Below are 25,966 nucleotides of genomic sequence, written 5' to 3'. Positions count from 1 at the left end.
CCTACAAATTCAGATTCTGTAGTAGGTCAAAGGTCACCGCCTATGGAGAGGTAGGCCCAGAGCCATGTATTTAGAAAGTTGGGACATTCAAATATCTGCATTGTTGCATTTACATCAATATGTATACATTACATGACACAGTATAATCAAAGATATCCATATGAGAGCTGGCTCCCCATGGGCAATATTGACATTTTAAACAATGCTACGTAACAGAAAATCTATTTTATAATTGACTTGTAATGAAAGGCTCAAAGGTGTTAACATGGAGTACTTTCTAAAAGTTTGCCAAATTCTCTAAATATATAAAACTCTGGATAGGCAGAGTCATCTCAGAGTATTGGAACCATAGAATTCCAGTGATTCTATTCTAACTCTAGAATGATTAATTCTACTTCTATTATTCTAATTCTATAATTGGAACACATCCTCACACTATAGCACATTATAGTGACCTTAGAGAGATTCCTTTTTCTGTATCTAGATCTGATAAAGATCACAGAGAGGTTGAAAGACAGACCAAGTTGGAAGAGGCTGTTCTAGAGACAGATATCCCAACTGGCTGAAGGAGAGATTGAGGAGAGATTGAGATGCAGGAGGCTGATCTGAAGACAGATGGCACGTCTCAGTCACAGAAGGTTGAAGGAGAGATTGAGTTGGACGAGGCTGTTGCCATCCCATCTCAGTCACAGAAGGTTGAAGGAGAGATTGAGTTGGACGAGGCTGTTGCCATCCCATCTCAGTCACAGAAGGTTGAAGGAGAGATTGAGTTGGACGAGGCTGTTGCCATCCCATCTCAGTCACAGAAGGTTGAAGGAGAGATTGAGTTGGACGAGGCTGTTGCCATCCCATCTCAGTCACAGAAGGTTGAAGGAGAGATTGAGTTGGACGAGGCCGTTGTCATCCCATCTCAGTCAAAGGAGGTATGATGTATTGTGTTTTAATGACGCAGTGAAGATTAAAATGACAAATGAATTTTCCAAGCTTGAGCTAGTAAAGGTCTTCTAATCTAGGAGGCCAAAGGAGAGAGTGAGTTGAATCAGGTTGATCTGAAGACAGCCACATCAACTGACACTGGAGGTCAAAGGAGAGAGTGTGATGCAGGAGAGTGGTGATCTAGAAACAGCCAGTCCATCTCAATCCCAGGAGACTGAATGAGTGGCAAAGGCAAATGCTTCCAGATAACACTGTGTGTGTGTGTGTGTGTGTGTGTGTGTGTACATGTCTGTTTGTGCGTGCAGACAGTAGTTTGTAAACAGACAATGTGTTGACAGTGCAATGGCGAATTTGATTGAATTCCAGCCTAACTCTGCTTTCTGTCGTCCCCATCAGGCTGCAGTGGTGACCTTCACTAACGTGACCCCCAAGGCTGCAGCCTCCCAGACCAGCCTCACCGTCAGGGGAAAGAGAAGCTACCCAGAGCTAAAGCACCCAGAGATTTCCACCTCGATAATATACAGGTCTTTGTTTCTCGACTCATCTCTTGTCTCCTCTAACATGGTCACTGAGAGCATTATCTTCAACAGTCCACGCCCATCAGAGGAGAATGTGAGTATTCAGAAGGTGCTCCCTGCTGATAAAGTTGACATCCTCCATGGTCAACCAGTGGAGGAGTGTATCGTCAAAGCTGAGCAATGCATCACTCAGGATGCAGCTGTGACATGTACTGCCATGCTGGATAAAACCGACGCTTGTGGGAAACTAAATCCTGTCTATCCATGTTTCCACAGAGAATATTGAGGAGGCATCCTCTGATCTATTGGGTGCTATTATTTCCAACCTGCATGAGGTATCTGAGGTCAATAAGGCCTCCATGCGTACGAAAGCAGGTCGCAAATTGTTCTGGGTGGAAGTGAGTTCAGGTTCCCAGAAGATTTATACCAAAACCCTGCACAAACTGAGGAAGCTGTTCACCTCACACCATCTCACTGAGGTAAAAAAATACTCCTGTGCAAATCGAGCTCTATGACACTGGACTACTTGTAACTGAGACCACTGTGGAGGTATCTCCTGTATGGAAGACAGACAGTAATACCTCTAAGTCCTCAGCCCACCAGCTCACCCTCGACACCTGCACTAAAGGGGTCATCAAACAGGTGATCTTGGTGCTGAGGTTGGAGACTTCAAGTGAAGACTGCTTCGCTTCCGTTGGGGAGAGCATGTCAAATGAGTCCTTTGACTTCAACCAGAAGTTGGACTCGATCATTTCGAAATTGGAGGACCTCACCATTTCGAGTGACGTGACGTCAGCCGAGACTGCCACGCTCACGCGATCTCGTTGTGCAGCCAGCAGAACCTCTAACATTTCCATCCAGAGCTTTCATAGTGCTGACTTCCGAGCTACGGCCAAACAGATTGTGCGTGAGGCCATTCTCAGAGCTGCTAGCGAAGCCAACTGTTCTTTGCCACAGAGCATGCCTAGCATCACCTTCTGACACCATGTGGTTTCTACAACTGAAGATAGTGAATATGATCATGCAAGACCTTGAAAGTGTATCCCAGTACATAGTGGAGGACGCAGACTCCTTCCCACTTGGAGAGAAAAAGCTGCAGTCCCAGCTCAATCCCAGAGTTGTCTTTGACAACTCATTTTTGCTGCTCAAATCATGTACCACAGAGTAAAGGAGACTGAATGTCTTTTTGTCTTTTCCCCCTGTGTCTGTCACCACAGCCAAAGATGTGCTGGACTCCACCCCTGTGGAGACACTCAGATACTCGAAGTCCCCTGACACTGCTCTTGTTAAGGACAGGAGCCGCCCTCCGTCTGTGAGAAGTGAGAAGCCATTTTCAAAAGTCAGTTTGACTAAAAGGTCTAAAGCCCTTGTGTCTTCGAGTGGCTCCTCCACAGACCACCATGTAATTGACACATGCAGTGAGGATGTCACTCTGCCCACCAGGAGTGAGTCAGTTATGAGCGACACCTGTTTGAAGAGAGCCTCTCCTCTCCATGGTAGTGGATTGTAAGTGGTAAGTGAAAGTACCTCTTTTCATCTGCATAGGACTTCATTGTAACATGATACATTGCGTTTTATGATGTGAACTTTACTGGTTGTGTCCAAAATGGCACCTTCTTCCATGTTTAGTGCACTACTTTTGACCAGAGCCAGACCCTATGGGCCCTGTTCAAAAGTTGTGCACTATAAAGAGAAGAGAATGCCTTTTGGGACGCAGTGACTGCTTTCCATTGTTGCGTCCTCTTCTCCCAGTTATTGTACCCAGGTCAGTCACACCAGCTTGCTCTTCTTACTTAGACACCAGCAATGCCGCAAGTGACATCACTCATGGTGTTGTGGCTGACCTTAATGCTACTGAGGAATTCCCTGCCAGGGGCCTTAGCCCGGCTGATGTAAAGGCTGACGGCATGGCCCGCCTTCCCTCTGCCAGAGGGGAAGAGACTAAGAAGAACAGGAAGTGGCGCTTCCTACCCAAAATTGGCAAGATTGCAAAGATCAGGATGAAGGTAGGGGGCTCTGTGTTTTGAGATTAGCTCTGTAAGGCAGGTTCTGAAATGTACCCTACAGATTCACTAAACCCCTATTGTCTCAGCATTAGAACAATGCTGTTGTCATTGTCTTTAGGAGGTTGAGTGAGGCCGCTGTAATACAATCCTAATACACATGGGAGAGAGTCAATGTCTATGTCCCAAATTGCAACCTATATAGTGCACTACTTTTGACCAGAGCACTATGGGCCCTTGTCAAAAGTAGTGCCTTACATAGTCAATAAGGTGCCTTTTTGGATGCACCCCAGATATTTTACACAGGCTCAGTTGTCCTGATGTTTTTGTCATCAGCTGTTCAAGACAAAAGGGGAACCGAAGAGCCACCCTGAACAGGATGCGCTGCCTACCAAACGTCACAGAGAGACTCGTATTTCACAGAGTAAGTGATAAGCATTGATAATGTCATATTGATGTGTCACCCTCTGGCCAGCTTGTTAAAACTGACTACAGATACAGGCGGACTGACACGTTCATTTTCTGATTATGAAATATTCTTATCACAGATGCTGAGTGTGAGGTTCCAGAGGTTCCATCCACTTCCCCACCCAAGGAGGACCTGACAATCACACTGGCCCCTGCTCCCCAGGAGTCCCAGTCCCGTAAACGCCCTCTCATAGTCAGGGTTGTTGCATCCCCACACCTACCAGTGAAGCACCACAGGCAGGTATGAGCGGTAGCTCCGGGTTGTAGTGAACTAACACCTGGCTACTAAGTAGATGTGTCTTAGCCTTTTCTGGGACCATTCCCATTGTACATCTTCCTGCAGTAGAGCGCTCATAGGCTTAACTATGGTAGACAGATTTGGAATGAATTTGCCATAATAGTTAACCTCTCTGGGCTAGGTGGGACGTTTGCGTCCCACCCTAGTCAACAGCCAGTGGAATCCCGTGGCGCGATATTCAAATACCTTAGAAATGATATTACTTTAATTTCTCAAACATATGACTATTTTACACCATTTTAAAGACAAGATTCTCGTTAATCTAACCACACTGTCTGATTTCAAAAAGGCTTTACAACGAAAGCAAAACATTAGATTATGTCAGCAGAGTACACAGCCAGAAATAATCAGACACCCATTTTTCAAGCTAGCATATAATGTCACAAAAAACAAAACCACAGCTAAATGCAGCACTAACCTTTGATGATCTTCATCAGATGACACTCCTAGGACATTATGTTATACAATACATGCATGTTTTGTTCAATCAAGTTCATATTTATATCAAAAACCAGCTTTTTACATTAGCATGTGACGTTCAGAACTAGCATTCCCACCGAACACTTCCGGTGAATTTACTAAATTACTCACGATAAACATTCACAAAAAACATAATTATTTTAAGAATTATAGATACCGAACTCCTTTATGCAATCGCGGTGTCCGATTTTAAAATAGCTTTTCGGTGAAAGCACATTTTGCAATATTCTGAGTAGATAGCCCGGCCATCATGGCTAGCTATTTTGATACTCACCAAACTCAGATTTACTATAAGAAAAATTGGATTACCTTTGCTGTTCTTCGTCAGAATGCACTCCCAGGACTTCTACTTCATCACCCAATGTTGTTTTACATTTTACATTACATTTTAGTCATTTAGCAGACGCTCTTATCCAGAGCGACTTACAGTAGTGAATGCATACATTTCATACATTTTTTTTTCTTTATATTTTTTTTCTGTGCTGTGCAGGGTTGTGGGAATCGAACCCACAACCCTGGCGTTGCAAACACCATGCTCTACCAACTGAGCTACAGGGAAGCTACAGTTTTGGTTCCAAATAATCCATAGTTATATCCAAATAGCGGCGTTTTGTTGTGCGTTCAAGACACTATCCGAAGGGTGACGCGCCCGGCGCGTATTGTGACAAAAAAAATTCAAAATATTCCATTACCGTACTTCGAAGCATGTCAAACGCTGTTTAAATATCAATTTTTATGCGATTTTTCTCGTAAAATAGCGATAATATTCCGACCGGGAGTCGTTGTTTTTGTTCAAAGACTGAAAATGTAAACATGGAGTCGTCTCGTGCACGCGCGCCCCGTCTCATTGTTCTCAGATCGACCACTTACCAAATGCGCTACTGTTTTTCAGCCAGAGACAGCAGAGTCATCATTCAACGTTCTGGCGCCTTCTGAGAGCCTATGGGAGCATTAGAAAGTGTCACGTTACAGCAGAGATCCTTTGTTTTGGATAGAGATAACAAAGAAGGCCAAGAAATGGTCAGAGAGGGCGCTTCCTGTTTGGAATCTTCTCAGGTTTTGGCCTGCCAAATGAGTTCTGTTAGACTCACAGACACCATTCAAACAGTTTTAGAAACTTTAGGGTGTTTTCTATCCAAATCAAACACTTATATGCATATTCTAGTTACTGGGCAGGAGTAGTAACCAGATTAAATCGGGTACGTTTTTTATCCGGCCGTGCAAATACTGCCCCCTATCCCCAACAGGTTTTAAGTAAGGAAAGAAAAGACCTGAGCTCAGTGGTGTTTGTAGGAATGGGAGCCTTCTCAATAGCTTCAGTTTTCTGTTTCATGGGGTGTATCCCCTCTGCATCTATCACATGACCTAGATAGGCTACTGTTCTTGCTCGTATGCCTGTGACAAATCCAGCTTTGTGAACGTCTCACCCCCGGCCAGCTTTGTGAACAAGTCCTGTGTTTTTGGTAAGGGATTCTGATCTACTTCCATCCACGGATTGATAGTTACCTTGTAATCTCCAAATATTCTTACAATATTGTCTGTTTTCAGGATACACACAATTGGAGCAGCCCATTCACTGTAGTTAACTGGAGTGAGGACCCTTTGACTCCAACGTGACTAGCTGTTTTTCAACAGCTTCTCTAAGTGCATACGGCACTGGGCGAGGACTGCAGAACTTATGTACAGCCCTATTAGTTACAGGTAGCTTGGCTGTGATACCTTTTAGCATTCCTAGCTCTGGCTGAAACAGAGAAATATTTTTCACACAAACCATCTACAGCTGTTACTGTGTACACGTGACCAGTCTAGCTTCAACTGACTGATCCAGTCTCTATCCAGCAGGGCAGGACCATTTCCTTTTACCACCAGCAAGTCTAAAAAAAGTTGTACTCCCATTACACTTGACCGAGATTTTCCCTCTTAGAACGAATGACTGTTTACTGTATGTTAACACCCAGTTTGCAGGGCTCAATTTTGCGTTTTTGAACTTGCGGTTGTACAACCTCTCTGATATCAAACTGCTGCACCTGTATCAACTTCCATGTTGAGTCTCACATCATCTATCCTTACGTACAGTCTTCACCTCTAATGCTAACAGTTCAGTTCCTCTTACGTTACCCAACTCATAGTGGTGAAAACGGCTGAGGTCCCTTTATCAGAGTTCTCACTCTCATTTGACCTGTAATACTCCAAACTCTGGCGCTTGAGTGCGATGCTCCTCTGTGATGGAATGACGTTCTTGTCCTCTCTCGCTGGTGTGCGTTGCCCTGATCATCGTTGCTCCACTCGTCTTCCTGCAGTCACAGTAAGGAAGCATCCCTCTCTCTCAGTAGCATCCAAGTGCTTATTCCATTTCACTTGCCTCGTTTAATTGTTTCCCACTTTACACGAGCGGCATGTCCTGGCTATGTGTCCTTTCTTCTTGCACTCCAGACACTCAAAATCCATGTAGCGGCACTCATCTGGCTTGTGCCCTTTTCCCACGCAATGGTAACATGGTTTACGGGTTGCCTCCGTTTTCTTGGCAACGCTTTTCTTCAACTGCATTTGCTTTGAAAGTATTTTGTGTAAACTGCTGTGTGCTTTTCCTTGTTACTTCAAAAGAAAATCCCATATCCACAGCCAGTGCTAATGTTAGTCTTGTGTGAGCTACATTCAGTAAACGGTCTCTCAGCGCTGCACTTTTAACACCGCACACAAATATTCACCTTCTGGCAGACTCAATTTACATGTGACTGAGTTTTCTTAAACTAGCCAAGTACTCACTAATCGACTCTACCTCGAGTTGACTCCTTGCATGAAACTTGCATCTTTCAGCAATACAATTTGTCCTCGGTATGTAGTGACTTTAACAGCGCAACCACCTCTCAACGTTTTTTCATTTGGTTTCTGTGGCGCATTAAGTCCATTAACAAATTGTAAGTCTTCCTGCCAACAATCGTCAGAAAAATGGTTTTAGACATATCCTCGTACTTGAGCCCATTAGCTTCAAAACTTTCCTCGAAGTGGAAATCCTCGGCATTGCCGAACAACCTCTTCCCTGCTAGCTTTTCTACACAGACTGTCTCGATGGATGTAGCACTTTCTTTCTCGCTCTGTTCCCCTTCGGACAAAAACTCCGGTACCTCGTCGCCAATCTGTTGCATCCCTGGTTAAGTGAAGCGGGTTGTTTTTAGTTATTGTAAAGAGAAAGCATTAACATCACGAAGATGAGTGGATACTAAATAGCTGGTTCCAAGCTGAGTCCATCTGCACCCTTTCAAAGGAAACATTGAATATCTTTAGTTACAGTGTGTAGCCTAGTTAGAGCCATAAATATCCATAATGGCTGAATTTGAAACAGCTATAACGCTTCTTGGCTCTTCCCTACAGGACAATGAGAAGCGGACACCGTTGCATGCCGCTGCCTATCTAGGAGATACAGAAATTCTAGAGCTACTCATACTATCAGGTAAGGTTATCATTGAAGAGAAGGATTACGCAATGACTCATGTCCATCGGACTTTGACTTCTGTTTTGATGCTTGTTGTGTTTGCATGTGACCGTTTCCCTCATACTTACCACCATTAAGATCTTATGTGCAGCCGATGTATTTAAACAAATATATATAAATCATTCTGCAGCTTATGTATTTACAAAAATGAAAAGTAATTCTAATGAAGGCCATTGACAGCTGAAACGTCCCGATTTTAACTTGATTAGTGAAGCATCAAGATTTTATTTGTGAGCGAGAGTCGTACCTGTTACTCCAACGTCCTCATGATTTTGGGTTGCACCTCATCTCACGTTGGCTGAGCTCCTTCTACTCCTCTCCACTCAGTGACATGACATTTTCTTCAGAGTGTTGCTGTGTAATGGAAGTCCAATTTCCAGAATAGCTATCTACAAGAGGCTTTGACTACGTTCTAAATGGCTCCCTATATAGTGCACTACTTTTGACCTGAGCCCTAAGGAAAGCCCTATGTGCCCTGGTCAGAAGTAGTGCACTATAAAAAGGTATTCGGGTGTTGTTTTGGACACATGCTTTCTGTGCTCCAGCTATTTAAGATGTTGCCTTATCAACCCCAGAGTGTCTGTCCCCTGTCGGTCTGTCTCTGTGTCCCAGGAGCCAGAGTAAATGACAAAGACAAGTGTCTCAATACTCTGCACCGGGCCGTGGCTTCCTGCAGTGAGGTACGTGTACTGATAGACACCTGTGCTTTACTGTTAAGTGTGTTGTGATTTTTAAATGCACTTTAAACAAAGTTGAACATGATTTGAACTGTGCTCCTGTAGGAGGCAGTCCAGGTGCTATTGAAACACTCCGATGTGAACGCCAGGGACAAGAACTGGCAAACGCCGCTACACATCGCTCCAGCCAATAAGGCGGTCCACTGTGCCGAGGCCCTGGTCCCTCAGCAATGTGAACATGTCGGACCGGGCGCACGGCGCTGCACTATGCAGCGGACACCTGGAGGTTAGCAATTAGCATTGACATGATTACACACTGTAGTCTACACTTTATACCTGTCCTATCCCCAGGTTGAGTTCACGATGCATCCGATTACTTACATTGGTTGTATGTAGGGCTGTGACGGTTTCAGATGAAGACCGCCATGAAAATAAAATAACCGCAAACTTTTTTTTTTGAATCAACTTTATATTGATGTAGATATACTTTACCCATAGCAGCAGTAACTATTTATTGTTTTGCTGACTTACTTGGAGATGTATACAGTTTAATAGATGGACTACCTTTTGATGCGCCACAATCAGCAGATCTGCTATACAGTTGAAGTCAGAAGTTTATACACTTAGGTTGGAGTCATTAAAACTCGTTGTGCAACCATTTCTTGTTAACTATAGTTGTGGCAAGTCATTTCGGACATCTACTTTATGCATGACAAGAAATTTTTCCAACAATTGTTAACAGACAGATTATTTCACTGTATCACAGTTCCAGTGGGTCAGAAGTTCACCAAGTTAACTGTGCCTTTAACAGCTTGGAAAATTCCAGAAAATGTATGTCATGGCTTTAGAAGCTTCTGACAGGCTAATTGACATAATTTGAGTCAATTGGAGGTGTACCTGTATTTCAAGACCTACCTTCAAACTTAGTGGGAAAATCAAAAGAAATCAGCCACGATCTCAGATTTTTATTTTTTTTAGCCCTCCACAAGTCTGGTTCATCCTTGGGAGCAATTTCCAAATGCCTGAAGGTACCACGTTCATCTATACAAACAATAGTACGCAAGTATAAACACCATGGGACCACGCAGCCGTCATACCGCTCTGAAAGGAGAATCGTTTGGTCTCCTAGAGATGAACGCACTTGGTGCGAAAAGTGCTAATCAATCCCAGAACATCAGCAAAGGACCTTGTGAAGATTCTGGAGGAAACGGGTAAAAAAGTATCTATATCCACAGTTAGACGATTTCTATATAGACAACCTGAAAGGCCGCTCAGCAAGGAAGAAGCCACTGCTCCAAAACCACCATAAAAAAGCCAGACTACGGTTTGCAACTGCACATGGGGACAAAGATCGTACTTTTGGGGAAATGTCCGCTGGTCTGATGAAACAAAAATAGAACTGTTTGGCCATAATGACATTGTTATGTTTGGAGGAAAAAGGGGGAGGCTTGCAAGCCAAAGAACACCATCCCAACCGTGAAGCACGGGGGTGGCAGCATCATGTTGTGGGGGTGCTTTGCTGCAGGAGGGACTGGTGCAATTCACAAAATGGATGGCATCATGAAGGAAAATTATGTGGATATATTGAAGCAACATCAAAAGTCAGGAAGTTAAAGCTTGGTCACAAATGGGTCTTCCAAATGGACAATGACCCCAAGCATACTTCCAAAGTTGTGGCAAAATGGCTTAGGACAACAAAGTCAAGGTATTGGCGTGGCCATCACAAAGCCCTGACCTCAATCCCATAGAAAATTTGTGGGCAGAACTGAAAAAGCATTTGCGAGCAAGGAGGTCTACAAACCTGACTCAGTTACACCAGCTCTGTCAGGAGGAATGGGCCAAAATTCACCCAACTTATTGTGAGAAGCTTGTGGAAGGCTACCCGAAATACTAATTGACTGCGTGTAAACTTGTGACCCTCTGGGAATGTGATGAAAGAAATAAAAGCTTAAATAAATCACTCTACTATTATTCTGGCATTTCACATTCTTCAAATAAAGTGGTGATCCTAACTGACCTACGTCAAGGAATTTTTACTAGGATTAAATGTATTTGGCTAAGGTGTATGTAAACTTCCGACTGCAACTGTATGTGCTGATAGGAGAGAATCTATGAAGATCAGTTCATTGGGGAGGGGGTGAGGTGAAATGTGGGGACTGGGGGTAGCTATAGCCTACAGGCTGGGTTGTTAGCCTCTGCCCTTTTTCATTGTTACAGTAGGTCAGAGGAGTGAGGTGGAAAAGTTAACTCATTGCAAAAAAAAAAAAAAAACTGATTGTGCATATTCACTGTTTATCCCTGGTCAGTGCCACTTGAAAATCACATTGAACAAGATTCTGTGCATCTCTGTAGTCATATAAAGTGTATTAGAATTGCATGATAAATAATTTTAAGGCCTTAAAAAAATCTGGTGAAGAGAAACACATCTGACATAGCCTAGCCTTACTCCACCACACACTGCCTTGATCAGTGATTGAGTTATATTACTCTAAATGATGACTACCCAAATTAGTAATAGTCAGATATCTTACATAAGTCTGCAAATGTGAGTCATGGAATGCTTTAAAAATATATATATATATATATATTTTTTTTTAAATGCTTCCCCTTAACTTACGGGCCTCTGAGCAAGACAAAAAAAACAAAAGGAACAGTTGGGTATTCTACAGCAACACATCTGTTCCACACGGTCTAGGCCGAATTGCCAGTCGAATGTTGAACCCAACAGTTTTCAAAGTATATGTTTCAGGCCGTACCTTCTCTGTCTTGTTTAGCGTCAGACCCTATGGATCGGAGCAAGGCCAGGGCATGCTCAATGGAGACGTCATTTGATGACAGCTCTGAAAAACGTAGGTTAAGGTACACAAGCAAAATTACCAAATCAAAGGCTTTGACAACGTTATTTAGACTGAGTTACTCTATGGTGTTGAATGAGTGTCAAACACAGCAGCACCATAGACAGTGACAAAGAACATAGCTAGAAGGGTTGTGGAAAGAAACACTTACCTCCAAGTCTCCTCTGCAGAGAGACTTGATCTTGCTTCTGGGACTTTCCAACAGGGTAACAAGAAACTGAGGAGAAAGTGTTGACAGAAGTTGAGTTCACACAAAATAGCTACATATATTAATAATAGATGACCAATGCGGAAGAAACAGACAGTCAAATTTGAATCTCCAACTTATAAAGTTAAGCATATTTCCCAAACAAATCCCTTCAATCCAAATAAAACGTTAGTGAACCAACCTTTGACAACCCCCACAGTCATCACAAAGAGCAGCAATTCTCTCACACCTCCCATGATCATGAGAATAGTCTGTGTTATCAACAGGTAATGTCTTCCCATGGCCTGTATGAGGCTTATATAGGCCACTAATGACCGTTTACCTGACAAACATGACTTAACGATCAATTAACAAGCTTGATTGAGGTGTTACATTCAGATAGAAATAGACCATGTAGAACATATGTTGATTCTTTGGTGGGCAGGCAATCTTTTCTACTCCATATATTGCATTTATATCTGTAATGTTTAACCCTAATGGTCTCAGAATCTTCAAAGATATTAGGGGGAAATAAACACTGTACCCAAATCCACTTTTTACAATGCTCCTGGGAAATGGGTAGGCCTCCACCATACAGTTTTACAGCTGTGATATATTTATTTATTTACATAGATCACATACTTAAATATATATATGTTAGCTGTAGGTAGCTTTGGGATAAAATTCCCATATTGTATTGTTACTAACATAAATCATAATATATCATATTTTCCTCATTTGCTCTGTAGGAGGTTCGTCATATGAAGGACATTCAAGTGGATGTGACCCCTAAACTGCAGGAGGGGCTCAGTGGGGTGACAGACATCCTGTAACGGATCTCCAAGCTAGTGTCTGAGGACCTAGAGAAGGATGTGTCTACAGCTGTGGTTCAGGACAAGCAAGGTAACCTAACCTCAATATATGAAGGATTTTATTGTTATGGATAGTCATCTCCAATCTTTTAAAATATCTGTCTCTGTGTCTCTCCACCAATCTCCCTTCTCTTCCCCATCCCCCAACCCACTTCAGTAGGTTCAGCCCTGGATAAGTGCACCATCCTGGCTGTGATCCCCAGTCCAGCTGCTCCATGTGACCTAGCTGGGAAGCAGGGCCTCAGTGAATGTATGTGGTTGTTCCTTACTTTAACATAAAACTATCATAGATATTATGTACACCTAATTGTACACCTAATTGTCTTCTCACATGTTCCCTTCGCCCTCCTCCTCAGACCGCTGCACCCTGACCTTTGACCCTTGCACGGCCAACGATCACCTGCTTCTCTCCCAGGAGAACGTACGAGGGCATCCCCAGGAAGGAAAAGGGGATCTTCCCTAGAGCCTCCAGCTGGATGAGCGCCAGCTGAGCACCTGGCACAACGGGTGCCTGGAAACGGTGGCTGGCCACTGTCACCGCTCCCGCATCGGAATACTGCTGGACTACGAGGCTGACGAAAACTGACGAACTATGGAGACGGGCAGACACGGCGGCTGCATGCCTTCCGCTGTGCCTTCACTCAGGAGCTGTTCCCGACCTGTTGCCACAACGACAACACAAAAGGGGATAACGTGACCTAACAATCTCATATGGGACGATTCTCCGTAACCATAGAGTTAGATAGACATCGCATCATTGTATCTGTCCCATTATGGTGACTGCAAGAGCACAGGCAGCGCCATTGAGGCCATCTCCATTTTGAAGTAGTCCATTTTCTTCTTCTACTACTTCTATGAGTTGGCAAACAAACTGAAAGAGTGCACACTGCCACCAAGAGTGTGTTTGAACAGGTATAAAGCCAAGGTTGGTGGTTTACTGCCAGCTGCAAATATGGAATGCTTTTTTCATGAGCATAATTCATTGGCTGATCCCCCCCTGGTGACCTGGATGGAATTCTGTGATCTTACCTTAACCTATAGGAAGTCCCACCCCTTCCCCCCTTTTGTCCTCAGAAAAGCCTAAATTCCTCGAGGCATGGACTCTACAGGGATACTGGCCCATGTTGACTCCATTGCTTTCCACAGCTGTGTCAGGATGGCTGGATGTCCTTTGGGTGGTGGACATTCTTGATACACACGGCCACCTAATAACATACCCCATTTATAGGCACTTAAATGTTTTGTCTTGCCCATTCACTTTCTGAATATAACACACGCAATCCATGTCTCAATTGTCTCTAGGCTTAAAAATCCTTCTTTAACCTGTCTCCTCCCCTAAATCTACACTGATGAAGTGGATTTAACAAGTGACATCAATAAGGGATCATAGCTTTCACCTGGATTTACCTGGTCAGTCTATGTCATGGAAAGAGCAGGTGTTCTTAACTTTTTGTATATTCAGTGTATATAAAGATGATATCTCTATCATTCTCTATTGGCTAGGTAGAGCTAGAACCATATTGTCTATACTTGTGTCACTAACCTTGGTCTAGGTGAGTAAAAACATATATAGAGGGAAGAGAGCTGGCTTTTTGGATTGAATCCCAGCCCCTGTCCCAGTTGGATACTAGGACACTGATGCCTGAATGGGTGAAAGCAATATGGCCTTCCATTATGCTCGGTGTAGTTGCCTCCATATCCCCTTCAACTATCCAGACTTCTAAGATCAGTTAGTTTGGGAAAGTACTCGGACTGAAATTTGCTCAGTGCCGAAACATTGGAACATTGGTTGGAACGCCATCATAGTTAGATTAAGACCCTGTGGAGCCGGTGTGAGATGTTGGTCTGAAAACGTACCTCCTTTTTTATCTAACTAGGCGAGTCAGTTAAGAACCAACTCTTATTTACAATGACAGACTAGGAATAGTGGGTTAACTGCCTTGTTCAGGGGAGAAACAACACATTTTTACCTTGTCAGCTCAGAGATTCAATCTAGCAACCTTTCGGTTACTGGCCCAACGGTCTAACCACTAGGCTACCTGCTGCCTCAGTGCAGGGATGGGATATAACACTGTTCTCCAAATGTTACTTTTATCCAAACTGATACATGGAAAATATTGAAATACTGCTCGTTTTCCGGTAACATGCCCTTTCCGTCCTCATGCCCTTTCCGTCCTCATGCTAGCTAGCAGTAGACAAAGCAGCCATTATGGAATGGCATGTCCCAGTTTGAGCAACAAAGGAGCTGATTGGCTGACACAGCCATTTCAAAATGGCTGTGGTGGCTACAGCTAGGTAGCATGAGGATGAAAATGTTTAGGTTAACAATATTTCAATCTTCTCAATGTATTAGTTTGGATCAGTGATCTAGTCAGTTGGTTAATGTGAGTCCAGAACGCTGCAGAGTGATGATTATTCCTTGATGTGATGTGGTGGGTGAGTGAGTGTGTGTGTTCAAGAATGTTCTGAAGAGTGACAGACATGACATCATAGGCCAACTGCTCTATACACACAAACACACAGGCAGTAGTAGCATATAGCTCAGATAATCTTTCCATATACACTGAACAAACATTTCACATTTCAAAGATTTTACTGAATTACAGTTCATATAAGGAAATCAGTCAATTTAAATAAATTCATTAGGCACTAATCTAATCTGTGGCATTGTGTTGTGTGACATAACTGTACACTTTACAGTGGTCTTTTATTGTCCCCAGCACAAGATGCACATGTGTATTGATCATACTGTTTAATCAGCTTCTTGTTATGCCACACCTGTCAGGTGGATGAATTATCTTGGCAAAGGAGAAATGCTCACTGACAGGGATGTAAATACATGTGTGCACTAATTTTAAGAGAAGAAAGCTTTTTGTGCATATGGAACATCTCTGAGATCTTTTATTTCAGCTCATGAAACATGGGACCAACACTTTACATGTTGCATTAAAGGTTGAGTCTCAAATTACACCATATTCCCTATATACAAGGGTGTCATTTCAGATTTGTACCAAAAGTCAAACTTCACCAATTAAGGTTAATTCAGGCTAGTCGCTTTGCAATAACATTTATTTTTCAACAGAGACCTGGTCAGACTGCTATCCTCTCATATTTGCATCACTACTCTGGACGGTTCTGACTTAGAATATGTGGACAACTACAAATACCTAGGTGTCTGGTTAGACTAAACTCTCCTTCCAGACTCACATCAAACATCTCCAATCCAAAGTTAAATCAAGAATTGTCTTCCTATTTTGCAACAAAGCATCCTTCACTCATGCTGCCAAACATACCCTCGTAAAACTGACCATCCTACCGATCCTCGACTTTGGCGATGTCATTTACAAAATAGCCTCCAATACCCTACTCAACAAACTGGATGCAGTCTATCACCATGCCATCCGTTTTGTCACCAAAGCCCCATATACTACCCACCACTGCGACCTGTACGCTCTCGTTGGCTGGCCTTCGCTTCATAATCGTCGCCAAACCCACTGGCTCCAGGTCATCTACAAGACCCTGCTAGGTAAAGTCCCCCCTTATCTCCGCTCACTGGTCACCATAGCAGCACCCACCTGTAGCACGCGCTCCAGCAGGTATATCTCTCTGGTCACCCCCAAAGCCAATTCCTCCTTTGGCCGTCTCTCTTTCCAGTTCTCTGCTGCCAATGACGGAACGAACTACAAAAATCTGAAACTGGAAACACTTATCTCCCTCACTAGCTTTAAGCACCAGCTGTCAGAGCAGCTCACAGATCACTGCACCTGTACATAGCCCATCTATAATTTAGCCCAAACAACTACCACTTCCCCTACTGTATTTATTTATTTTATTTATTTTATTTTGCTCCTTTGCACCCCATTATCTCTATTTCTACTCTGCACTTTCTTCTACTACAAATCTACCATTCCAGTGTTTTACTTGCTATATTGTATTTACTTTGCCACCATGGACTTTTTTTGCCTTTACCTCCCTTATCTCACCTCATTTGCTCACATTGTACATAGACTTATTTTTCTACTGTATTATTGACTGTATATTTGTTTTACTCCATGTGTAACTCTGTGTTGTTGTATGTTGTCGAACTGCTTTGCTTTATTCTTGGCCAGGTCGCAATTGTAAATGAGAACTTGTTCTCAACTTGCCTACCTGGTTAAATAAAGGTGAAATAAAATAAAAAAATATATATTTAAGTCATCACATTAAAAGCCTGTACAGACAAATAATAAATAAACAAATAATAGTGTCCAGTACAGGCCGTGAGAAGGAGGGGTAGGAACTGAGATACAGGCGCTCTTTTATTGCTGACAACAAATTATCTATAACTGGGCTAATAACTCACTAACTAGCAAAGGATATGAACAAAATGTACACGTGGCTACATGCAGCTCTTGCTTTGACCTCAAAACAAGCACATCTACTCACGACCAGAGCTGTAAACACAGTCCAGTTCAAAGTAAATGGCACAGATCCATATGTGGCAATGGTTTATTTGCACATAGGCCTACTGCAGCTCTGATTGGTTATGCCCACCTTTGTGTAGAGTACGGGCTGAGTCATGTGCAATAGAATCCTACTCCCATGCATTCTGCCTATAACAAAATCTCTTGAATAGTTTGTTTTGTAATGATGGCGCCGGAGAGGATGGCTGCTGTGTCATGGGCTCTTAACCAACCGTGCTATTTAGTTTGTTTGTTCGCATTTTTTGTAACTTATTTTGTACATAATGTTGCTGCTACCATCTCTTATGACCGAAAAGAGATTCTGGAAATCAGAAAAGCGATTACTCACCTTGAACTGGACGAAGAATTTCTCTTTAATGAGTCGGGTGAGAGGGGTTTACTCCACACACAGGCCCTCATCCTCAGGAGAAAGAGACGGAAAATATATAGTGGAAAGAGATCGGGATGCCTTGTGAGGATCCGCCAACGAGTGGCTTATCTTTTCCTATTTTGTTTCCTTACAACCTGGAATTAAAATAGATTTTTTTAGGGGTTTGTATCATTTGATTTCCACAACATGACTACCATTTTGAAGATGCTAAATATTTTTTGTGAAACAAACCAAAAATAAGACAAAAAAACAGAAAACTTGAGCGTGCATGACTATTCACCCCCCCCCCCCCAAAGTCAATACTTTGTAGAGCCACCTTTTGCAGCAATTACAGCTGCAAGTCTCTTGGAGTATGTCTATAAGCTTGGCACATCTAGCCACTGGGATTTTTGCCCATTCTTCAAGGCAAAACAGCTCCAGCTCCTTCAAGTTGGATGGGTTCCACTGGTGTACAGCAATCTTTAAGTCATACCACAGATTCTCAATTTGATTGAGGTCTGGGCTTTGACTAGGCCATTCCAAGACATTTAAATCTTTCCTCTTAAACCACTTGAGTGCTGCTTTAGCAGTATGCTTAGGGTCATTGTCCTGCTGGAAGGTGAACCCCTTGTCCCAGTCTCAAATCTCTGGAAGACTGAAACAGGATTCCCTCAAGAATTTCCCTGTATTTAGCGCCATCCATCATTCCTTCAATTCTGGCCAGATTCCCAGTCCTTGCCGATTAAAAACATCCCCACAGCATGATGCTGCCACCACCATGCTTCACTGTGGGGATGATGTTCTCGGGGTGATGAGAGGTTTTGGGTTTGCGCCAGACATAGCATTTTCCTTGATGGCCAAAAGCTAAATTTTAGTCTCATCTGACCAGAGTACTTTCTTCCATATGTTTGGGAAGTCTCCCACATGCCTTTTGACGAACACCAAACGTGTTTGCTTATTTTTTTCTTTAAGCAATGGCTTTTTTCTGGCCACTCTTCCGTAAAGCCCAGCTCTGTGGAGTGTACAGCTTAAAGTGGTCCAATGGACAGATACTCCAATCTCCGCTGTGGAGCTTTGCAGCTCCTTCAGGGTTATCTTTGGTCTCTTTGTTGCCTCTCTGATTAATGCCCTCCTTGCATGTCTGTTCGTTTTGGTGGGCAGCCCTCTCTTGGCAGGTTTGTTGTGGTGCCATATTTTTTCAATTTTTTAATAATGGATGTTCAAAGTTTTGGATATTTCTTTTATAACCCAACCCTGATCTATACTTCTCCACAACTTTGTCTCTGACCTGTTTGGAGAGCTCCTTGGTCTTCATGGTGCCGTTTGCTTGGTGGTGCCCCTTGCTTAGTGGTGTTACAGACTCTGGGGCCTTTCAGAACAGGTGTATATATACTGAGATCAATTGACAGATCATGTGACATTTAGATTGCACACAGGTGTACTTTATTTAACTAATTGTGTGACTTCTGAAGGTAATTGGTTGCACCAGATCTTATTTAGGGGCTTCATAGCAAAGGGGTTGAATACATATGCATGCACCACTTATTCTTATTTATTTCACTTCACCAATTTGGACTATTTTGTGTATGCCCATTACATGAAATCCAAATAAAAATCTATTTAAATTACAGGTTGTAACGCAACAAAACAGGAAAAACGCAAAGGGGGATGAATACTTTTGCAAGGCACTTTATATCCTACCAACGGGACATAAAAACATTTAATAGCTCATGTTTCACCAAGTCGTGGCTGAACGATGAGATGAATAATATACAGCTGGTGTGTTATACACTGCATCGGCAGGATAGAACAGCAGCCTCTTGTAAGACAAGGGGTGGCCGTCTATGTATATTTGTAAACAACAGCTGGTGCACCGATATCTAAGGAAGTCTCGAGGTTTTGCTCTCCTGAGGTAGAGTATCTCATGATAAGCTGTCGACCACACCATCTACCTAGAACGTTTTCATCTGTATTTTCGTAGCTGTCTACATACCACCACAGACCGATGCTGGCAATAAGACCGCACTCAATGAGCTGTATACCTCCATAAGCAAACAGGAAAATACTCATCCAGAGGCGTCGCTCCTTTAATGCAAGGAAACTTGAATCCGTTTGACCTAATTTCTAGCAGCATGTTAAATATACAACCAGAGGGAAAAACTCTAGACCACCTTTACTCCACACATAGAGACATGTACAAAGCTCTCCCTCACCCTCCATTTGGCAAATATGACCATAATTCGATCCTCCTGATTACTGCTTACAAGCTCAAATTAAAGCAGGAAGCACCAGTGACTCGGTCAATAAAAAGTGGTAAGATGAAGCAGATGCTAAGCTACAGGACTGTTTTGCTAGCACAAACTGGAATATGTTCCAGGGTCCTTCCGATGGCATTGAGGATTACACCACATTAGTCACTGGCTTCATCAAAAAGTGCATTGATGACGTCGTCCCCACAGTGACTGTACGTACATATCCCAACCAGAAGTCATGGATTACAGGCAACATCCACACTGAGCTAAAGGAATGCCACATTCAAGGAGCGGGACTCTAACCCGGAAGCTTATAAGAAATCCCGCTATGCCCTCCGGCGAATCATCAAACAGGCAAAGCGTCAATACAGTACTAAGATCGAATCATACTACACCGGCTCCAATGCTCGTCGATTGTGGCAGGGTTGGCAAACTATTAAAGTGGGTAGAGCTGCCGCTTTCAAGGAGCGGGACTCTAACACGGAAGCTTATAAGAAATCCTTCTATGCCCTCTGGACTTCCTGACGGGCTGCCCTCAGGTTGTAAGGACAGGTAACAACACATCTGCCACGCTGATCCTTAACAGGGGGGCCCCTCAGGGGTTTGTGCTCAGTCCCTCCTGTACTCCCTGTTCAATCATGACTGCATGGACAGGCACGACTCCAACACCTTCATTAAGTTTTGCGGATGACACAACAGTGGTTGGCCTGATCACCAACAACGACGAGACAGGATATAGGGAGCAGGTCAGAGAACTGTCCGTGTGGTGCCAGGACAACAACCTCTCCCTCAACGTGATCAAGACTAAGGAAATAATTGTGGACTACAGGAAAAGGATGACCGAGTATGCCCCCATTCTCATCGACAGGGCCGTTGTGGAGCAGGTTGAGAGCTTCAAGTTCCTTGGTGTCCACATCACCAACAATCTAACGTGGTCCAAGCACGCCAAGACAGTCGTGAAGAGGGCATGACAAAACCTATTCCCCCTCAGGAGACTGAAAAGATTTGGCATGGGTCTTCAGATCCTCAAAAGGTTCTACAGCTGCACCATCGAGAGCATCCTGACTAGTTGCATCACTGCCCTCTATGGCAACTTCTCGGCCTCCGACCGCACTACAGAGGGTAGTGAGTACGGCCCAGCACATCACTGGGGCCAAGCTTCCTGCCATCCAGGACATCTATACCAGGCGGTGTCAGAGGAAGTCCCTAAAAATGGTCAAAGACTCCAGCCACCCTAGTCATAGACTGTTCTCTCTGCTACCGCACGGCAAGCGGTACCGGAGTGACAAGTTTGTGTCCAAGAGGCTTCTGAACAGCTTCTACCCCCAAGCCTTCTGACATCTAATCAAATGTCTACCAAGAGCTACTTGCATTGCCCCCCCCTTTTATGCTGCTGCTACTCTCTGTTATTATCTATGCATAAGTCACTTTAATAACTCTAGACACATGTATATATTACTTCGACTAACTGGTGCCCCGTACATTGACTTTGTACTGGTACCCCCTGTATATAGCCTCGCTATTGTTATTTTACTGCTGCTCTTTAATTATTTGTTACTTTATTTCTTAGGTATTTTTCCCTAAAGCTTTATTGTTGGTTAAGGGCTTGTCAGTTAGCATTTCACTGTAAGGTCTACACACGTGACAAATACAATTTGATTTGATTTTGTTTGAGTTTATTGCGTTGATTCGATCACAATTGCCACAATAAAGGGAAACGTTGGTAGTGTTAACTAACATGGAAAACTCTAGAAAGTTGAGTGAAGTTCAATCTTGTGCTTCTCTCTGTGGGCTGATATTTCTTCTGCGCTCTGTATGAGACAGTCTCAGGCTACTGCGCACTCGAACACGGGCTCAGTTTAGAGGGAACATTGCTTGTGACTAAAAACTTGTTGGCTGCATTTGCAGTTCATTTTGGTTGTGTTTTGAATTACGTTGTGTCCAATAGAAATACTTGTAAATAATGTATTGTATCATTTTGGAGTCAATTTTATAGTAAATAAAAATAGAAAATGTTTCTGAACACAATCATGAATGAATCATGAAAATAAGTGAGAAAGTTAGAGACAACGATCATACCCCTGAAACATGCTAATGTCTCAACATTACCAATAACTGTAGTTTAGCATTTTTTGGTGGGTATGATATTTATGCCTATGTTAATTCATTGTCAATTCATTAATTGTGCTCTTATTTAATACCATGGCAATATGGGATCACTCACATCACGCTAATTAAACTATCACCACTGTAGGAACTTTGCAAGAGTGAGTTAGAGAAAGAGAGATGGCGCCGACTCTCACACCCTGATCTGTTTCACCGGTCTTTGTGATTGTCTCCACCCCCCCTCCAGGTGTTGCCCATCTTCCCCATTATCCCCTGTGTATTTATACCTGTGTTCTCTGTTTGTCTGTTGCCAGTTCGTTTTGTTTCGTCAAGCCTACCAGCGGTTTTCCCTCTGCTCCTGTCTCTCGATTGTTCCTGTTCCTACCGGATGGCAGGCAGGCTCAGGGTCAGGGTAGGCAGAGGTCAGTAATCCAGATAGGTGGGGCAGGTACAGGCGGCGCAGGGTCAGGGCAGGCAGAATGGTCAACACAGTGTTGACCATTCTGCCTGCCCTGACCCCTGAGCCTGCCTGCCAGTCCTGTACCTTTGCCCCACCTATCTGATGACCGAGCCCTGCCTGCCCTTGTCTTTTGCCTGCCCCTGGTGGATTAATAAACTGTTGCTATTCCGACGTTGTCTGCATCTTGGTCTTACCTGGAACGTGATAGACTGAGAAGGCTGACATCTTACAAGTCGCAACCCGACGTTGCTATTTAGGGCAAGTCCAAAGGGGGGAGGGGTGTGCCTCTCCATAAACAAAGTAAATCTCAAGGTTTTACTCACCTAATATAGAATAGCTCATGGTAAGCTGCAGACATTTGTATCTACCAAGACAGTTCTCATCCGTAATTATCACCCCTGCACAAGCCAACACGACCCTGGCACTCAACGAACTGTATGGGGTGATAAACAAGCAAAAAAAACGCACACAGAGGCAGCGTTTCTGGTGGGCAGAGACTTTAACATGGAGAGACTTACAGTACAATCGTTCTACCTCTACTTCTACCAACACGTCTTTGCGCCGCTATGGGTGCTAAAACACTGGACCACTTTTATTCCACCCACAGAAACGCATACAAGGCCCTTTCTCGCCCTCTAGTGATGCGCTCAATCACGAAGTGGTCCAAAGAGGCAGTTTCGAGGCTACAAGACTGTTTTGCTAGTACAGAATTTGATATGTTCTGGAATTCATCTGATAGCATTGAGGAGTTTACCACATCAGTCATGGGCTTCATTAAGTGTATGGACAACATCGTCCACATGAAGAAGCATACTCGAGGCTCCTTTGACAAGACTGCTTTGCGAGTACAGAGGGGAAATAACTATGTGAGAATGCTGTTCATAGACTACAGTCCAGCGTTCAACACCATAGTCCCCTCCAAGCTCGGGACCCTGGGACTGAAGACCTACTTCTGCAACTGGATGCTGGACTTTCTGACGAGCCGGCCCCAGGTGGTGAGGATAGGCAAGAACACCTCTGCCACACTGACCTTCAACACGGGAGGCCCTCAGGGGTGTGTGCTTAGTCCCCTCTTGTACTCCCTGTTCACCCATGACTGTGTGGCCACACACGTCTCCAACACCATCATCAAGTTTGCTGACGACACAAAGGCGATGAGAGGACAGAGACTTGGCATTGTGGTTCCAGGACAACCTCTCCCTCAATGCCAGTAAGACCAAGGAGCTGATCGTGGACTATAGGAGCAAGAGGGGAGAGCACGTCCCCATCCACATCCTTGGCGACCTAACATGGTCCACACACACCCGCACAGTCGTGAAGAGGGCGCGCCAGGATGCTGAAATATTTGGCATGGGCACTCGCATCCTCAAAAAGTTAAAGGGTCTTGCTCTGACCCTACGCACAATCACTAGACTGTATACAAAGCATATGCACACTCACACACACTACATTCACACTCCCACACACATAGACACACACACACACACACAACCCAAACACACATGCATACACATTACACACTCTCACAAACACACACCTTTACACTCATCATTTGCAGCTGCTGCTCTGTTCTTTATTTTGCTATTATTATTATTATTATCTATCCTGATGCCTAGTCACATTACCCTGCCTTCTTGTACATATCTACCTCAAATACCTCGTACCCCTGCACACTGATCTGGAACTGGTACTCCTTGTATATAGCTTTATTCTTGGGTATTTTATTCCTCATGTTACAATATATACAGTACCAGTCAAAAGTTTGGACACACCTACTCATTCCAGGGTTTCTTTATTTTTACAATTTTCTACATTGTAGAACATCAAAAGTATGAAATAACACATAAGGAATCCTGTAGTAACCAAAAAAGTGTTAAACAAATCAAAATATATTTTATATTTGAGATTCTTCAAAGTAGCCACCCTTTGCCTTGATGACAGCTTTGCACACTCTTGGCATTCTCTCAACCAGCTTCATGAGGTACTCACCTGGAATGCATTTCAATTAACAGGTGTGCCTTGTTCAAAGTTAATTTGTGGAATTTATTTCCTTCTTAGTGCGTTTGAGCCAATCACTTGTTTTGTGACAAGATAGGGGTGGTATACAGAAGATAGCCCTATTTGGCAAAATACCAAGTCCATATCATGGCAAGAACAGCTCAAATAAGCAAAGAGAAACAAAAGTCTGTCATCATTTTAAGACATGAAGTTCAGTCAATCGGGAAAATTTCAAGAACTTTGAATGTTTCTTCAAGTGCAGTTGCAAAATCCATCAAGCGCTATGTCTCTCATGAGGACCGCCACAGGAAAGGAAGACCCAGAGTTACCTCTGCTGCAAAGTTCAAGTAACAGACACATCTCAACATCAACTGTTCAGAGGAGACTACGTGAATCAGGCCTTCATGGTCAAATTGCTGCAAAGAAACCACTACTAAAGGACACCAATAAGAAGAAGAGACTTGCTTGGGCCAAGAAACACGAGCAATGGACATTAGACCGGTGGAAATCTGTCCTTTTGGAAAGGCAATCCAGGTGAAGCTGGTTGAGAGAATGCCAAGAGTGTGCAAAGGGTGGCTACATTGAAGACTCTATATAAATATAAAATAGATTTTGATATGTTTTAACACTTTTTTGGTTACTACATGATTCCTTATGTGTTATTTCATAGTTTTGAGTTCTTCACTATTATTTCACAATGTAGAAAATAGTCAAAATAAAGAAAAACCTTTGAATGAGTAGATGTGTGCAAACTTTTGATTGGTACTGTATATAGATACTATACACTGCTCAAAAAAATAAAGGGAACACTAAAATAACACATCCTAGAACTGAATGAAAGAAATAATCTTATAAAATACTTTTTCTTTACATAGTTGAATGTGCTGACAACAAAATCACACAAAAATAATCAATGGAAATCCAATTTATCAACCCATGGAGGTCTGGATTTGGAGTCACACTCAAAATTAAAGTGGAAAACCACACTACAGGCTGATCCAACTTTGATGTAATGTCCTTAAAACAAGTCAAAATGAGTCTCAGTAGTGTGTGTGGCCTCCACGTGCCTGTATGACCTCCCTACAACGCCTGGGCATGCTCCTGATGAGGTGGCGGATGGTCTCCTGAGGGATATCCTCCCAGACCTGGACTAAAGCATCCGCCAACTCCTGGACAGTCTGTATGCAACGTGGCGTTGGTGGATGGACCGAGATATGATGTCCCAGATGTGTGCTCAATTGGATTCAGGTCTGAGGAACAGGCGGGCCACCCAGCACCATGAGCTAACCCACCGCCAAACCGGTCATGCTGGAGGATGTTGCAGGCAGCAGAGCGTTCTGTCACATGTACTCAGTGTAGACCTGCTTTCATCTGTGAAGGCACAGGGCGCCAGTGGCCGAATTTGCCAATCTTGGTGTTCTCTGGCAAATGCCAAGCGTCCTGCACGGTGTTGGGCTGTATGCACACCCCCCACCTGTGGGCGTCGGGCCCTCATACCACCCTGTGGAACTATTTCGGCCGTTTGAGCAGACACATGCACATTTGTGGCCT

At 43.5% G+C, this 25,966-nt stretch overlaps 3 protein-coding genes across 5 annotated transcripts; 2 read left to right on the top strand and 1 right to left on the bottom strand.

Annotated features, from left to right (window-relative positions):
* The first annotated feature begins 563 nt into the window (after positions 1 to 563).
* On the top strand, positions 564 to 1,870 carry LOC123727824 (uncharacterized). 3 transcript variants are annotated; one of them, XM_045697233.1, is made up of 3 exons: positions 564 to 638; positions 696 to 923; positions 1,333 to 1,740. In XM_045697233.1, exons 1-3 carry the CDS (start codon positions 591 to 593, stop codon positions 1,738 to 1,740), a joined length of 684 nt encoding a protein of 227 aa, XP_045553189.1. In that variant the 5' UTR covers positions 564 to 590. The 3 variants fall into 3 exon arrangements, with proteins under 3 accessions (XP_045553189.1, XP_045553193.1, XP_045553185.1); XM_045697237.1 differs by having other exon boundaries at positions 591 to 923; positions 1,333 to 1,548; positions 1,731 to 1,870; XM_045697229.1 differs by having other exon boundaries at positions 591 to 923.
* LOC106595845 (ankyrin repeat domain-containing protein 1) lies at positions 1,780 to 13,747 on the top strand. Its single transcript, XM_045697227.1, is given in 12 exon segments — positions 1,780 to 1,933; positions 2,672 to 2,967; positions 3,252 to 3,460; positions 3,794 to 3,881; positions 4,006 to 4,166; positions 8,076 to 8,154; positions 8,809 to 8,876; positions 8,979 to 9,097; positions 9,099 to 9,159; positions 12,665 to 12,818; positions 12,945 to 13,037; positions 13,144 to 13,747. Coding segments are annotated over 8 exon segments (759 nt in total). The 5' UTR covers positions 1,780 to 1,933; positions 2,672 to 2,967; positions 3,252 to 3,361; the 3' UTR covers positions 12,749 to 12,818; positions 12,945 to 13,037; positions 13,144 to 13,747.
* On the bottom strand, positions 11,601 to 12,223 carry LOC123727825 (polysialoglycoprotein-like). The gene is made up of 3 exons (XM_045697241.1): positions 12,118 to 12,223; positions 11,880 to 11,945; positions 11,601 to 11,713 (listed from the first exon to the last, which is right to left on the bottom strand). Exons 1-3 carry the CDS (start codon positions 12,215 to 12,217, stop codon positions 11,619 to 11,621), a joined length of 261 nt encoding a protein of 86 aa, XP_045553197.1. The 5' UTR covers positions 12,218 to 12,223; the 3' UTR covers positions 11,601 to 11,618.
* Positions 13,748 to 25,966: the final 12,219 nt, after the last annotated feature.

This window comes from Salmo salar, chromosome ssa02 (genome assembly GCF_905237065.1).
Source record: "Salmo salar chromosome ssa02, Ssal_v3.1, whole genome shotgun sequence".
Lineage (NCBI taxonomy): Eukaryota > Metazoa > Chordata > Actinopteri > Salmoniformes > Salmonidae > Salmo > Salmo salar.
This window is presented reverse-complemented; position numbering and strand designations above follow the sequence as displayed.